The 17,784-nt window shown below is 38.3% G+C and overlaps 1 protein-coding gene across 2 annotated transcripts in view; it reads right to left on the reverse strand.

The window, feature by feature from the left end:
* The window catches only part of CSMD1 (CUB and Sushi multiple domains 1), a 1,231,469-nt gene that overhangs the window by 239,715 nt on the left and 973,970 nt on the right, over window positions 1–17,784 (reverse strand). For both annotated transcript variants that reach the window (XM_042480556.1, XM_042480547.1), the window contains exons 24-26: window positions 10,299–10,490; window positions 3,889–4,015; window positions 986–1,188 (exon numbers count right to left, since the gene is read on the reverse strand). In XM_042480556.1, coding sequence (XP_042336490.1) covers window positions 986–1,188; window positions 3,889–4,015; window positions 10,299–10,490 — 522 coding nt within the window. The remainder of the gene's footprint in view (window positions 1–985; window positions 1,189–3,888; window positions 4,016–10,298; window positions 10,491–17,784) is intronic.

A 17,784-nucleotide genomic window follows, 5' to 3' on the forward strand; every position in this document is an offset into this window, starting at 1 on the left:
AAAAAAGTGAAACACAAGCAAGAAGAGAGTGTCTGAAAACATAGTATCATAAAGAGTTGGCTTTGTTATGGAGTTAACGAATCTACCAAAGTACAAGAAATCATAACTGTAACTGTAACAAAGTGAAACCAAGAAAATAAGACCTAAAAGTGACGACAAGTGCATAAAACATCTCAACAAGTGAAACATTGTCAAACTGATGTTCAAATAAGGTTTTTGTTGTTGTTCAAGAAGGACTCGCTGGGAGTTTGAATATTTACCATGCTACTAGTATGTCAACCAGATTTTAAGAGTAAATTGATAGTTACACACGGTGGCAAGATCACAAGTGAAATAAAAGTGATCACAAGTAAAGCATTAAATCTTGACATAATTTGGTGGCAGCAGTGGGATAAAAAGGCCCAGGGTGCTGTCATCCATAACAAATAGTATTTCCAAAGAAAGTATCTTTACATACTCCTTTAATATGAAGGAGGTGAAGTGACCAAGCGGTACAACAGCAGCCAAGAAAGAGAAATGACATTACTCTCATTTCTCTCTTTTTGGAGATCATTTTTTTTCCTGGCTCCAAAATTGTAGCCAGAACAGCCATTGCCTCCTCACCTCACCGCCAGCCATAAAGAGATGTAGCAGTGTCCCCTGGGAAGCAAGTTTTGAATGTTCTACTAGGAGCACATGTACACATGTAACTCTGAATTATGTGCACATATACCATCAACAGGATTCCAGATCAGATGTTTTGGCTTTTCATTTTGCATATATTTTAATGAAAATGATCCAAAATATAAAAGTATATAATGGATGCCGCTTTACTTCAATGCTGTCTTAATCAATGCATATGGTTAGATAGTACAGATGATTCTGGCTTCTTACCAATCCAAGACTATCCCTCCCCCCAAAATATATACCAGACAAGCTTTTAGCCACAGACACACAAATGTCCCAAACTTGATATATACTCAAGGACAATACAAAATGCACCTACTTGAGAACTGGATGGAAAAGCCTGATTTGCTGATGAAGAAATCACTGTCAAATTGTAAGGTCAGGGAGTTGAATGTGCTATAAATGTCCTCAGGAAGAGCTGAGCCACTCCACTCTTTTAGTAGAATACTGCTTTCGACAGGGCCGTCCCATACTTTTAGGATGTCATGAGCCACCTCAGTGTCAAAAACAATAAAATGCAGACTGCAAATGAAAGAATAACATATGACACATGCCTTTCCATGCTGGTGGTAAACAAGGGAATTTGTGGAATAACAGTTCAAAAAGATTAATCAGACAGAATTAAGCATCCATAAAACAAACAAACAAAAACTGTGAATGAGCCTAAATTTGCTCAATTCTGTATTACATTGTAGTTTAATATAACTATGGAAAACAGAATGCAGTGTGAATCTTTACCAAAAGAAGGATGTTGCCAGCAACTCTTTCTTCTCCTTTAAGAACTGGAGATGATTTGTAACTTTGGGTTAATTATATTGATTGTATTATATTTCACAATTGTATTTATGCCTATTCAGAAGCATATTCCATTGAATTCTCTATGGTTTATTCCCAACTAAATTGGTACGGAGATCACCCAAGGATTGCTCAAGGTTGTTATACGGATTCTAATGAAATATAATGCTGCGCTAGTTCAGTACCCTTCCTTCTTCTTCACTGGAAAGACTGGCACTATCAATTAGATTAATACTCTGAAAAGTAATCCTTCTGATTTCAAATCTTATTTTAAAAACACAATGTATTGTCTCATGGAGCACTGCATTAACGTGAAGGAATAATAAAATTCAACACAAATGTTTATTCCTTTCCTCTGGCTTTGGTAGCCCAATCCTTCTGTATATTAAAGGGCTTTAACCTAACATTAAGACATTTATAACTAGATGTATGACTTTGGGGCCATGTTTTAGTCGATATAGATGCCCAGTTTTTACATTATAAATCAAACATCCATCATGCTGATAACCATAGCCTTTCATTAAATTAGAGTACAAATGTTGGCTGCAGCAGTAGAAAGCAAAATAAATGTTCTCAACAATCCCACATTGTGTACAGCACAATCCACATTTTAAAAAAAATTAAATATTTCATGTGACATGAAACAGTTCTTAATTTTTATCTAAAATGGTTACCATCTAAGACTGTTTTTTGCTGAAATAAATGCTGACTCTGAAAGCTGCTAATAATAAATATTAAATCTGTTTTCTAGTTACAGATAGTTGTTTGTAATTTCTTGTTTCACTCTATATTAATTTAACATTTGCCATTTCTATTAAAATGCAAATAGAGCACTGCATTCAGTTGTGATTGAGTGAGTGTCTTTTGGTTTGGTGTTGGGGGAATACATTTATCTTTCCGTTTCTGGGAAGAAGAAAATGGAATAGTGTGAAAAGCATTCTGAATATGTATAAGAGAACTATTTTTAAGCATGTATTTCCAGTTAAAGTTTTACTTATTAATGTAAAAAAAAGTTAACTCTTTAAAATGTTTAAAGTGAGCATGATTAATTAAAAATACAATGAATCATGATCTTTCTATACTAGTTTAGAGTTCACAACTTTACATTCTGATATGCTGTCGTTTCTGGGAAGCTGCAACTAGACTGCTTTCGAATGCATCTGTCTCTACTGAAGCTGAAAGATGAGCAGTTTGCTTGCTGTGGAAATGAGATCTTTAATGGTTTGTAAACTACATCCTGAGAAACACTTTTCCAACACCATTCCTCATATCAGTTTAACAGCAGTGGGTCAGTAGTTACTTCTTAGTACTGCTGCTAGAGCCAGTTCCAATACTTTAAAGAAGAAATGTTGCAAGATGCTCTGCAAGGAGATGGGATGGGTTTCTCCTTTTCCTTTGCATGTTTAGGCCATGGGAAATGGAAAAGGCCAAACAGTGAGACTTTAATAGCATTTGATCTTATGGACTTCTCTGCTGATGCAGGGATTTACAGCAGACTGCTAAGCAAGTTTAATGAAAACCAAGCCTCATTGAATTCAGTGAGGCATACTACCTAGTAGGTATTCATATCAAAGGATCTCTGCCTTTAGCTTTCTTTTGTTCATATGTAACTAACATCACTGCATGACTTACAAGATCTTTCTTTTTCAAGTACAGTAAATCTGACATTTGGCCATATTGCAGTTTAGTGGATTAAAAAAAATAATATATTATATATATGGAATAGTTGATTACACATATAATGATGTGACTTGAGCAATACCACATTTAAGAGCTGGTTGTTGTTGTTGTAAATGGCTTGGGCCCAGGGTACTTAGAGGACCGCCTCGCCCCATATAATCCGCCCCGCACACTCAGGTCAGCAGGGAAAAATTTGCTGGAGGTCCCAACTGTGTGATATGTGAGGACCTTGCAATGGGCCTTTTCCATCTCAGCCCCAAGAATATGGAACAATCTCCCTGATGAGCTCCACTCCACCACGTCTTTAGACCTTATTAAGAAGAATCTCAAAACCTTCTTCTTTTCCCAAGCTTTCCCCCCCATGAGATGTGACTTTGGTTATTTCCTCCTTTATCTTGGTATCGACTGTGACACGTTTCTGGATTCCCCCACTCAGCTGGCTGAGTATTAGTTTTTTATATGCTGTTTTTATATATTGTTTTATTGATTGTACTGATTATTATGTATTTTATATGAATTTTGCACGCTGCTTTGATCAAATTGGAAAAGCGGGATAGAAGTAAACTTTATTATTATTACTTTATTGTTGTTGTTGTTGTTGTTATATTATTATTATTATTACTTCTTACCCACCTATCCAAGACTTGAGAAGAGGTACAACATGGATTAAAATGCATAAAGATATTTGAACATATTAAGTTAAAATACATATACAGAGGAAAGATTAAAATCAAATTATATCCATACCTAATTGTTCTCCCTGGGTCTGCTTCTATAATCCAAGTACAATGGAGGTTATTGTCATATGGAGCTGGGTAGCCAGGAGACAAAATGCGACCTGAAGTAGCCGCATGTATTCGTCCACCACACTCAGCTAAAAACAAAGTAAAGCAAAACAAAATCATGAGAAAAGCTACAGTTACTTTAATTTGCAGAAAAGTTGTAATGACATGGGGATATGGTAGCGTAAATGCTCACTTAAGGAGTAAACCACTCCTACTAAACCTTGTACAGTTCTGAAAATAAATAGCAGTCAGAAAACTGTCAGAAAAGAGACAGGTAGACTATGTCAAACTGGTTGGAAGTCTGATAGATTTCCTGCAAGAATGAAAGTCAGCTGAGTGGTAATGTTCTCAGTGATTAAAATTAACTTTTATTGAATGGGAGATTTCTATAACTACCTTTCTAAAGCCAGCATAGTACAGTGGACCCTTGTTATACGCTGGGGTTTGGTTCCAAGATCTCCCGTGTATAACAAAAACCGTGTATGCTCAAGTCCCATTGAATATAATGACATAGCAAAATGGTGTCCCTTATAAAAACTGGAAAATCAAGGTTTGATAATTGACATTTATACTTTTTTTGAACATTTTCAAACCGTGTATGCTTGAATCCGTGTATAAAAAACCCGTGTATAAGAAGGGTCGACTGTATGGTGATTTGAGTGTCAGACAAGGACTCTGGGAGATCAAAATCTGAATTCCTCTCAGATTTCAAAACCCACTGGGTGACTTGGGTAAGTCACACCCTCTCAGCATCAGAGGAAGGCAATTACAAACCCCCTCTGAACAAATCTTGCCAGGAAATCACAATATAAGGTCAATTGAGAGTCACTATGTGTTAAAATTACTTGAAGGCACACCACAACCCCTCCTCCCCTTCAAAGGAAGGTGTTAACCCAAAAATATTAGAGAACCAAGATTCAGAAAATGGCAGGCTAGGCTGAAAGGGGAAGATTTCAGCTGGAGCTCTGAAAACATCTTGAAATGCAAGTGCTTCCTGGAAACGTAATGGGAAAGCCTTAAAATCATAAGAACAGCACTGCTGGATAAGACCAAAGGACAAATATCCAACATTATTTTAACACAGTGACCAAAAAAGTTGTTTATGGAAAACCCAGCAGCACAGCATGAGTACAAGTCAAACTCTTTGTAACCTGAATGAATTCTACAATATTAATATTATGAAAACTCATATCTATTTCAATACAGTAGTCCCTCGGGTTACGAAATTAATTCGTTCCGCCGCTCCATTCGTAACCCGAGTAATTACGCAACCCGAAAAGGCTAGCGGCTAGCGCTGGAAAGCCGCTAGCCGCGCTTTGCGGTTTGAATTTCGCGCCGGAAAAAAAAATTCGCAACCCGAAAAAAACATCGTAACCCGGAACAGTTTTTTCCTATCTATTTTTTTCGTATCCCGGAAATTTCGTAACGCGATCAATTCGTATCCCGGGGTACCACTGTAGTATACTTTACTTGTGCACCACAAAAATGCCATATATCATTTAAAGGCAATTAAACTCTTAATAAATACTTGTATTTCCTGCATTCTTTGGTTACAGTAGTCTTCTGAAGAATGTTCATAACGTGAAATGAACATTTCACCTGGCGAAATGACTAATGGTCAATTGCATTGCCACAATGATTAAAGGAAGTTGGAATGTCTTTATGGGGTCTAGTAGTTCATCTTAATGTTGCAAATAGATATTTGGAACTTGAAACACTAATTCCCGTGTAATGGAAAAGATGGAAAATAATCTTATGCATGTTTGGCACCTACTGTGTTCAATGAGGTAAGTGGATGTTAGATTGCCAATTTAAAGAGGTAATTAAAAAGCTCTCAGTCAATCTGACTTTGAAAACAATCAACAGCTGAGATCAAAAGCAAGATAACACAATGGAGTACTATTTTTATGATTTAAACAACAACTTGGAAGACAAAATGAAAATAATTCAGACTAGATCATGTGCTGCTTATATAGGTGAGGGGCCTCTAGCTATAGGATGCTCTGGGACCAGCTGTCTAGCTCCGGGTGGCAGTAAAAGAGGGCGGGCGCCTGGCTCCCCATAAGGAGACACCGGCAGCGGCAAAAGGTTTAATAATGATAATAATAATTATTATTATTATTTCCTGACTCTCTGTGCAACACAACTGGGGCAGCTTACACGTTAAAATATAAAATCTCGTATCCCAATACCCCCCCCCCTAAAATAACTCCCTTCTTCTTCCTTCTTCTTGGGCTCTGGCCAGCAGCCAAGGGTGAAGGAGTGACTGCACCAGGAGCAGCAAGTGCCATTGTGTTCAATGGTGACACGGCTGCGTCACCACTGAAGTCAATGGGACTTGAGCATCTGTGAATTTTGGCATCCACGGGGGGGGATCTGAAATGGATAAACCATGGATACAGAGGGCCCACTGTATATTTACTGTATCTGACATGAAGCAATGTTGAAACTTTCCTGGAGAAGAATAAGAATAAGAAAAAACACCCTGTTACAGCCAAATTAATTCAACAGCAGTAGAAGATTATTGCATATGATTTTTCCCAACTTAACCCCGCCAAGATACTGTACATGCACATTTAACTGTCAATTTTCTCATTCTTGAAAATCTGCAGGATAAGTCTGGGTTGCATACAAGATGCATACGCCCAGCCACGGGAGGATGCGGTAAGACCCATCACTGACAGTTTAATTTGTGTGTCAGGATTAAGATGGGATAAGTCACATGCAATAATTGCCTACGTCTGTGTGCAGTTTTAGAAAGTTGGCCATGCAGGGGTGAGATAAATAGCTTCCTGCTGGATAATGTTTGGTATAAAATGTTCCACTTCTATATGGTTAATGGCTAACAAATCCTGGCCATTCTAAAATGGCATTACATTTTCTATTTTTAAGTGTATTAAAAACAACAACAACAACAATAGCAAAAAACTTCCACACAAAAATCCCACTTCATATGAACTCATTTTTAGAAATACATTTTGGGTTTATTGTACAAGACAGAATCATAGACTTGAAAGAGACCACAAGGGCCATCCAGTTCAACCCCCTGCCATACAGAAATACACAATCAAAGCATTCCTGACAGATGCCCATCAAGCCTCTGTTGAAACACCTCCAAAGGAGGAGACTCCACCACACTCCACGGGAGTGTGGTCCACTATCTAACAGCTCTTAACATCAGGAATTTCTTCCTAATCTTTAGGTGAAATCTCTTTTCCTGTAGCTTGATTCCATTTCTTGTCTGTGAAGCAGCAGAAAACAAGCTTGATCCATCCTCAATATGATATCCCTTCAAATATTTAAACATGGCTGTCGTGTCATCCCTAAACCTTCTCTTCACCAGGATAAGCATACCCAGCTCCCCAAATCTCTCTTCAGAGGGCATGGTTTCCAGACCTTTCATCATTTTGTCACCCTCCTTTGGACATGCTCTACCTTGTCCACATCCTTCTTAAATTGTGGTGCCTAGAACTGGACATGGTATACCAAGTGAAGTCTGACCAAAGCAGAATAGAATGGTACTATTACTTTCTTTAGTGAAGACACTATACTCTTACTTATGCAGCCTAGAGTTTATAGAACCATAGAGTTGGAAGAGACCTCAAGGGCCATCAAATCCAATCTCCTACCATGCAAGAATACACAATCAAAGAACCCCTGACAGATGGCCATCCAGCCACTGTTTAAAAACCTCCAAAGAAGGAGACTCCACCACACTACAAAGGAGTGTGTTCCAAGGTGCACTGGCTTTCTTCTCTGCTACATCATACTCTTAACTCATGTTCAGCTTGTGGTCTAGTAAGACTCCTAGATTCCTTTTGCAGGTACTGACATCAAGCTAGGTGCCACCCATTCTATAACTCTGCATATCATTTTTACTGCCCAAATGTAGTATCCTACATTTCTCCCAGCTGAAATTCATTTTGTTAGTTTTGGCCCAACTCTCTAATCTGTTAATGTCAGTTTGAATGCTGATCTAGTCCTCTGGGGTATTAGCTACCCCTCCTAATTTGGTGCCATGTACAAATTTGATGAGTATGCCATCAATTCCATCATCAAAATCACTGATAAAGATATTGAATAGCACTGGGACCAGGACAGAACCCTGTGGCACAACAATGGTCACTTCTCTTCAAGATAAAGAGGAGCCATTGCTGAGCACACTTTGGATTCAGCTAGTCACCCAATTACAAATCCATCTAACAGTTGCATCGTCTAGCCCACATTTTACTACAGTAGGTTTTTTCCCCACGAGGATACAATGGGGGACCTTGTCAAAGGCCTTATTGGAATCGAGTTATGCTACATCCACAGCTACTAAGCTTGTGACTTTACCAAAACGAGAGAGATAAGTTTAGTCTGGCATGAATTTGAAAAACCCATGCTGACTTTTAATAACCCCAGCATTCCTTTCTAAGTGCTTACAGACTGCCTGCTTAATTATTTGCTCTAGAATCTTTCCTGGTATTGATGTCAAGCTGACTGGGTGCTAATTTTGGGGGGCCTTCTCCCCCCCCTTTTTTTTTAATATGTGTCAGCCACATTGCCCCCAACAAGTTGGGTACTCATTTTACCAACCTACAAAAGGATGGAAGGCTGAGTTGACCTTGGAGACCTCCTCTAGGATCGAACTTATAATGTTGTGGCTGCAGTACCAGCATTTAACCACTGTGCCACGAGGGCTCTTGTTGTTGTTGTTCTTTTAAACCAGCATAAGATGACTGGAGGGTATCTTTATAATGTAAGGTGTAAGGAGAGAAGAATATTTTCATGTCCAATTAATGTCTCTTTCACACGTCAAAATTATAGCACTTTGATACCACTTTAACTTTCATGGATAGATCCTGCGGAATTCTGGGATGCATAGTTTGATGATGCACTAGAGGCCACTAGCAGATAATTCTAAATATCTCATGAAACTACAGATTCCAGGATTTTATAGGATGGTACCATGGTGTCAAAGTGTTATAATTGTGGTGTTAAAAGAGAGCAATGGGAGAAAGAACAGAAAGATGAAAGGGCCATCTTCTGTAATTAATCCAATACATTATCAGATTATTCTTCCTCCTAAAACTGATTCTTGTGTCAGCGAGCAAATCACACTCTATACTATAACAATCCATTTTTGTAACAATATGATGGAAAATAAGTCCTTTTTGCTTGATGGAGAGCTTTTATTGTTGCATTCAATTACATGTTCATGTATTACATGAAAGCAAAAGGGACCTATTTTAGGTACTGTATTAGTCAGAATCCAGGGTTAATTTGCAGCTGGCAAATTAAGGTAGCACAACTTTCATGGCATGTACAAGTGCTGAGTCTGAAAGCATGACTGTAAGTACAGATGAAATATACAAGGAGATTTAATTAACTTTGGCTTCTTCCACCTAGAAAATTCCCTTAAATTACATTGAAAGGGCAATGAAGCTCAAACTACACAAAGTTTCTCTACTCACCTAACTTTCTTCCACACAGACAAAGCCTGTCAGAGCCAGGCTTCTTCTGTTTAAAAAATAAAAGAAAACCCCAGAGCAAAAACTACAAGAACTGTACTTAATGCATTCATTAGGCAGAGGGCAGAAAAGATTTGGAATGCTATAGAGTTAATGATTAGAAAGTAATATACTCATTTATTAAACATGTCTGTTTCTGGGCTCAGAAAAGGGACATGGGATTCTGGGTAAGGATGCTCATGAAATTCTCCTGAGGCAGGTTTGAAAAAAAAAAGTTAGAGGTTTCCACCTAAAAAGAAAGCCATGACCCACAAGGAGTGCTGTTCAGTGTTCACCTTTGCTTTTATCTCATGTGACCATAACTTCCAATGGGGAAACCAACCCTACAGGGCTGAATTTGAAAGAATGAGGTCCAAATGCATCCTCTCATCATGAATGACCATGGATCACCCTCAGCATTAATGACCAGCTTCTGTATACCATCCCTGGTTCTTCTCCTGCTGTATTTTACCCCAGTTCCTCCTCTAGCAGTTCAAAGTAACTATGAAGATTCCTGCTTAGGAAAAAATGTCAGAAAGATTTTCCAAAAGAAGCTACAAGAATTTATGTGGCTTGAATCCACAGATGCCTACGGTGACTATCATACACCTGCAGAAATATTCAGGGCTGAACATTAGAATTTATACTTAAACAAAAGATGTTTTAAGAAAAGCCTAAGGCATTTTAGTAAGACTAGCAGCATTTATCAATGATTGTTCACACATCTCTAGTTTCAATGTGTGTGTGTGCATAGTAACAAAGTGAGTTAGATGGAGTGCCATTTCAGAACACTGTTTTCAAATAAAGTGACAATGAATAATCCACAAAGAAAGATATTGCACTTTAAATACTTTTCCATAACAATATTCTCTTATATTACCTATACAAGTAGGCAAAGGTTTATCCCAAACTCTTCGATCTCCACTTAGGCAAGTAATAATATTACTACCATGCATCATGTAGCCTGGATTGCAACTGTATAAAATAACAGTGTCTGTGTAATGTCCTTCATCACGGATCTTGTAGCCATAATTTGGTGTTCCAGGATCCTCACATTTCACTAAATCAAAACCTGCAAAGAAAATGAAAATATAAAAACAAACTTTTAAACTGATTGAATCATATGTTGAGTTACCCACCCACTTGTCACTTCGCTTCATCCTCAATAACTGAGATAATCCCCCAACAAAGGGCTGTTATTGGAAGTTGTAGAATTGTTAAGGAAAGTGACAAACAGCTAAGCCTTTGGTCAAGAATGGATCTGTGGCCATTATGATTTGAATTAAAGAAAAAACACAACATATTTTGAACTTACTCTGTTTCAGATATTGTCATAATATCACCATGAGTCCCAGATTTGGAGAAAAGATGGGGTATAAATAAAGATTGCTACTACTACTACTACAATAACGTAACATAAAAATGAATAAAGAATAATTAAGAAATTTGGTTTAGAATGCACTGTGCCATGCTATACTTCTTTGAAATTTTTATTGATTTTTAAAGGAAATTTTTACACAAAGAAAAATAGAACAAAAACATTAATATTAACATTAGCATTGTTTATATAGGACAGTAAGTTTGTTTTCAGAGAGCCATTGTGGTATAGTATTGTGTAACCCAAGAGCCAGCCTTCCATCACCTCTCTGCGACCCTGATATCAATTTAAGACCAGAAAAGATGTTTCAAGAAAGTAGCCAAGCATGGGCTCACTGGCACAAGAAACCAGCTATGCCAGGTTGAAGCAGATAGCTCACCCCAGGAGAAGCCCAAGGCGCTCAAGCCATGATGGGATCTCTAAAGATCGGAATCAGCATAATCCCTAGACTATGGGGAGGTGATAGTGAGCTAGCCAGGGAGGCTGCTTGCACATCATTGACAAAGAGAGTTTCTTTCTGAGAATGAAATGCTTTTTGTCTGAGAAAATTTACACTGATTGTCCAATTGTTACTGTACTGGATATCCCAACCATTCTTCTCCTCTGGAAAAACAATTTAGCAATGAGATAATGCAGTCATCCCGAAAAAACTGCCCTAGGACGTAATTTTGTGTATAAATGTAGGTACTTTGGCACTAGCAATTGGGACAAAGCCCCATCTAATTTCTGCTAGATTCCTCAATAAACCAACCACCCACACTTGCTGTGGTGGCTATTGAGCCATCTCCATTCCGGGAGCCCTCAGATTGGTTCAGGAAAGTAGTATCACTTCTTAGCAACCTTCAACATCACTATTTCCCCCACCTCTGCTTCATTAGTTCTCGTGTGTGTACATAAGGCAGTGTGTATGCGTTCTTTATTTGACTAATATAATTATGGGGTCATGCAGACTGGCAGCCTGGAGTGGCCTAAGGCTGCTCCAGCCTCGGTCACCCCCCCCCCCAATCTGTGTGGGAATTTGGTACCAGCATGGATCAGCTCCAATCTGGTCTGCTGCTACGGTCCCAAACGGGTTGTTGGCAAAGAGTGGTCTTTCCCTGCTCCTTTTAGTTCTTGGTTTACCCATGTGAGCACACTCTCCACACAGCTTTCAGCCACTCTGGGGATGTGTGTCATCTCCCAAGGCGGACAGAAGCTGCTCTTTTCTGCCTGTCTGTTTCAGGCCTAAGGAACCTTATTTGGAATTGGCTGTGGAATTCTGTGGAGTTTGGAAACATTGTCCCAGACAAGATATACTTTTATTTGAGCTATCAAAACTCCCATATATATATATATTTGTGGATGCCATCTCAGTAACCTAGCACTTTGAGTAACAGTTTGAGTGCTGGACTACAACTCAAGATCAGAGTTCAATTCCACACTTGGCTATGAAAAACCACTGAGTGATCTTGGGTGAGACACACACTCGCAGCCCCAGTAAGCCCCATGAAAGGTTTGCCATTGGTTGCCAAACATTAGAAATGACTTAACGGCACAGTATAACAAACTTTGTTTTCATGCTACAGAATGAAAGCAAAGGAGAAAGAAATATAAAATTGAACTGTATATCTTCAGTTCAATATATTGTCAACAATTTGCACTAGTGAACACTTATTTTTCTCTATGTTGGCTCAATGTATATGTCATTAAAAAGGTCCATATGTGAAACTATTTTCTTGTTATGCTCAAAATAGCATTCCACAAACAAATGTAGAATGACAAACAGTAAGGAGTTATTCCAGACAGTAAAGAGTCTAAAGAATTGATATAGTTAAAAACCAGGAACCATAGCACAGTGATATTATCAGTTGTTTGCCTCATACTTGTGCTATTAACATTGTCAGTTACTTAATCGGTAAGAGCCACATGCCAAACTCTTTCCCACTATCAACTGATAGATGAAGCAGTTGTGTCCCCTCCAGTGCTGTACCAATTCTATCCTAGAGCCCAAACAAAGGCCTTTATCACACTAGGGGAGATCCTGTGGGAAAAATGGGAATTAAACACGACTTAAAGTACATTTGAATTTAAACCAAACTTGCAAATTTGGTTAGTTTATCATACTAGGGACTTCCCAAGAGAAATAACGTGAAGTTAATCCGAACGCAAAGCAGAGAAAAACAGCAGCTTTTTTACTTTCGGGTTGTTCTGAAAGTAAAAAGCTGCCGGTTTTCTTCGCTTTGCTTTTGAATTAACTTCGTGTTATTTCACATTAACTGCAACGCTGTGTGATAAACTTTTGACATGCCTGGGTTTTCTTTGGTTTAAATTTAGTTTAACTCCTGCTTTCCCACAGAATCTCGCTAGTGTGATAAACTCCCAAAGGAGTACTTGCTATGCTACATAGAAGCATAGGGAGCAATGCAGAGTCTATGTGACTTCCGAGTGATAATAAATGGGCTAAATCAGACTAAGTTCTCTATGACATCAATGGTGCTGTTTACCTATACATAGTTTAGACATGCATTTTTATACTCAAATACTGCATGCATGTCTGAGAGTGTTGGTGGTGAGACAGAGATGCCTAGTGGCCAGGGAAAAGGGATGGCCAAAGTGAGACAAACTATCTGAGAGATTCTACACTCCTGGTTTGCACACCTGGACAATTTTTTGAGGAGCCACCTAATAATATTTACTGTCTATTTTTCTGTTCAACCAATTCAGTATTTGAGACAGGTTGAAACATTTCTCTCTCTCTCTCTCTCTCTCTCTCTCTTTTTCCCCCCTCCCCTCCCCCCCTCCATTTTATATTTCAGCTTGTCTCAAGTCATACATAGTGGAATAGTAAAATAGACAGTAACAGCCTCTGGGGATCTGGGGAAGGCAATGGCAAACCTCCTCTGAACAAATCTTGCCGAGAATACACTGTGATAGGTTCACATTCGGGTTGCCATGTCGGAAATGACATGAAGGCATACAACAACGACAGCAACAAAATACTATTAAGTGAATCCTTTTAAAATGTGGAGGGGTGAGTGTATGTGGTATATTTCCAAAGACCACAACTTACAGTCAACCTTATACATGCAAGAGCCTGCACATATTCAGGGGATTCTGTTTTGATCACCACCCCCCCCCCCTTGTCAACAGAATTATCATCTAATTTGTTCCGCATCGGAAGAGGTCCGAAAACTCAGCTGTAATGGGGTGGTGAGGGAAGAATCTTCAGAAACAAGCCTCCAATGCAGCACTTTAAAAAAATAAAGTTGAAAGTACTTCTATGTGTATGGATCCACTCTGTATACTTCCTTGGACTAGGGCCAAAGAGTGTGTCTAAAAACAAGCAAGCATTTCAAAATCTGTGATCTGTAATTCAAATGACTGCAATCTGAACTTGCTGTGGACTCTCAGCAACAGTTGTCAATCACAGAGACATGAAAACATGATGCATCTGTTCATTGGTGCAGGTGGCTTGATAAGAATGTAAAATTCTCGCTCAGAAAACCCACTGATTGATGAGAAGGCAGGTCATATTTGAGTGTTATTAAGCAAGATTAGACACTGTTTGCTGTGTACAAAGAGGAAACATTTCCTTCCAATGCATAGACAGTGACACACTATATGTCACAGGCATATGCAACTGCTTGACAAAAGCTATTAATAGAAAAAAATACCTCAATTTTATCAATACAGCTAGCTTTAAAAGATTTAACGTAAGTGGCCAGCCCACGAGGCTGAATCTTCACTAACAGAATTGCATGTCTTTGCAATTTTATCTTGTCACCAGGAAAAAAGGAATAATAATGAAATAAAATGATGCAGTTCCCTGTCAGAAAAGAGCAGATGCTTAACAATATACTTGGATGATAATCATTTTATATTGGATATGTGAGAAGGAATGTATTTAAAAATCCAAAAGCTGAAGCCACAAAAACTTTGCTACTGTTGCTGTTGGCAACATTTAATTTTGGAATACGAAAATAATATTCAGAAAATATTCTGGGAGATGAAAGCAAATCCAATAACTCCACGGACAGATGACAAAATAGGGGATTCAGGGTTTTCTTCACTGATGTAATGTGTTCTTCCTTTGCACCCTTCCTGCCTTAAAACAAAGCATGGCAAGAAAGAGAGGACTCTGACTGAGGTGTTTCAGCTATCATCCTTATACAGAAGGAGCTATAATGAGCAAATGCTTGATGCTTTAAGTTCACGATGAACAAATATAATGGAAAGTGAGACAATATTGTTGTTGTTGTGTGCATTTCCAATGTATGGCAATCCTAAGGCAATCTTATCACAGGGTTTTCAGGGGGATATTTTGCTTTTTCTGAGGCTGAGACTGTGTGAATTGTCCAAAGTTATAGTGGGTTGCCATGGTGAAGCAGGGATTCAAACCTTGATATCCAGAATCCAACATCCAAACCACCACAAAACACTACACTTTCTGTCATGAGACAATATTACAGCTTCTTTTACAGTATTTCAAGTAAATGTTGAACAGCATGTGGGACAAAACAGAACCCTGTGGGACTCTAGAGGCCAATGGAAAAGTTGAAGAGATGTCCCCCAGCATCACCTTCTGAATTTGCCTCTCCAAGAAAGACCTGAACAATTGCATAACAGTTCCCCAAGTCCCATTCCAGAGAGGCATCCCAGAAGGGTCGATGGTATGAAAAGCTACAAAGAGGTCCAGCAGAACCAACAGGGACACACTCCCCCTGTCCAGTCCCCTGCATCCCATATCCAAGCCTGAAACCAGACTGAATGGGTCTATAAAATCCATCTCATCCAGAAACCCCTGGAGCTGAAAGACCACCCACCGTATGCTCCAGAAACTTGCCCAAGAATGGAATATTAGAGACTGGCTGATAGTTGTGAAGGCTTTCATGGCTGGCATCAATGGCTTTTAAAAATGTCTCAGGCTATAATCCTGTTCCTATTTACCTAGGATTAAGTCTCATTGATCCCATTGAGATTTGTGTTTGAGACAGTAGGTGTATGAATGCAACATTAATATTGTTCCTCAGAAGGGGTGATCTGCTCTTGAAGCAAAAATAAAGACAAAACAAAACAAAACAAAATGCAAATTCTCTTTCAAAGTAGACAGTAAAATCTATCCTAATGTTCAGCTTCTCAAAATTGAGTTTCTTTACTACAGAAGTGTGCAGTCCTAGACAGACAGACAGACAAAAGATTAGTACAGTAACTCAAAAAGAAGGGAGTGGAGAGAAGACAAGCAGGAAGGCTAAGTCTTACAATATCTGGTTTATGCACGTTTCAAATAAATATCAGAACTGAAGGGAAGAGAAAAATATGTTTTCAAAGCAGGAATATTACTTTGCTTTACTGATTTTGTTATGGGGGAAAAGAGGTGGGAATTCGAATTTGTGTGTCTTTAAGAAAGACTAAGACTGCATCCACACTGCAGAAATAATCTGGTTTGACACCACTTGAATTGCCATGTCTTAATGCTATGGAAGTCTGGGAATGGTAGTCTGTTGTGGCACCAGAGTAGTGTTCTTTCTTTCTTCTGACTTCTCCTGAGTTAATGCAGTGCAAACTACTTTTGAACTTTGAAATCAGTTTGCAGCAATGACACTAAATTGAGGAGGAAGGGGGAAAGTGGGAAGAAGGCGGAGAAACATGGACATTTTAAAAGCAGCTCAGAAAGTGAGACAGTAGAAGATCAATTGGGACCAGAATCACCAAACTGGGGCAGTTGGATGGGGGGTGTGACATTATAATCTTGAGCCTTCCAACAGTTTGTTTGTCTAGGGGGAAAAGTTGTCATGCACATGAGTAATTTGGTTTCTTTATCAATGTTCTTGCCATGTGATTTATAATATAATAATACTTTTAAAGGCAAAGTTGGGGGGGGCGAGGTGGAGAGCATCCAAATGGTTTAGTGAAGCATGTTTTCTTTTACATGCATATTGAAACTGTATCTTATGGATATGACAGCAACACTTTTGATTCCATTTATATAGATCTGCTTCTCAAAGTTACATTTGAATGGGGTACAGAAGTTTTACATCTTAATTAGAGTGCAGGATTAACATATTCAAGTAGATTATATGAGGTCTCAAAATTGCTGGCAGTATTTTATTTTCAGTGAGTAAAGGACTAAAGATTTTTTGACACCACAGGGCATATTTAAGAATTACATTTTTTCCAGTGGTGAAAGCAAGATAAAATACTCCTGTTGGCAGTCCATTTCTCCAAAAAAATAAATAATAAAAAAATTAATGCCTTGAAGGCAAAAATCTGTTAAGCCATTTTTTTAAATGTAATTTTTCAGAGGATTGTAGTATATTACTTGAATATCACGCAAATCTTTGCAATGAACATTTGATTGTTTTCAAACATTTTGAAGATTATCACACCAGCGCTTACCCCACAGTAAAAAACCTCTAAAATGTTGAAGCGTGTGTGTGTGAAAGTCTGGTGTGCTTCCTCAAAGTCAGGGAATCATCGGCTCCCCTCCAGCATCAATAAATCGTTTGGGGAGAGGGAATTTCTTCTGAATGAAAATTTTCAGTTTCACATGTGTGCGCTTCCTTAACATTTTAGAGGCAATTTACAAGCACTTAAATGCTAATCTGATAATCTTCTTTATTTCAAATATATAGCCAAATAGAGCTGGAAAAAATCTTAATTTTATAAAAAAGGGACAGTAAAAAGACTATGTTTAATTTATTACTGCAATATGTGTGATACCTCTACGCCTAAAGGTCCATCTAACACTTTGTTATTATATTTACATATTTCACTTTGTGGATTTTTTAAAAAAAATCAAAATGGCTCATAGCCAAACATAAAAAAAACCATTTGTTTTCTGATTTAGTACCGTGTGGCCGTGCAGATTATGACACTACTAGTTCAACTGTGTTTATATATTGATTTGTTTCAAGTTCCTTCTTTTACTTCTCACTATATTTTGTGCCTGTATTTCTTATTGCTTGCCACCTGACGTATTATTCTCAGTGTGCTTCTAAAGGCAAGGGTA

Source organism: Sceloporus undulatus, chromosome 1 (assembly GCF_019175285.1).
Source record: "Sceloporus undulatus isolate JIND9_A2432 ecotype Alabama chromosome 1, SceUnd_v1.1, whole genome shotgun sequence".
Classification (NCBI taxonomy): domain Eukaryota; kingdom Metazoa; phylum Chordata; class Lepidosauria; order Squamata; family Phrynosomatidae; genus Sceloporus; species Sceloporus undulatus.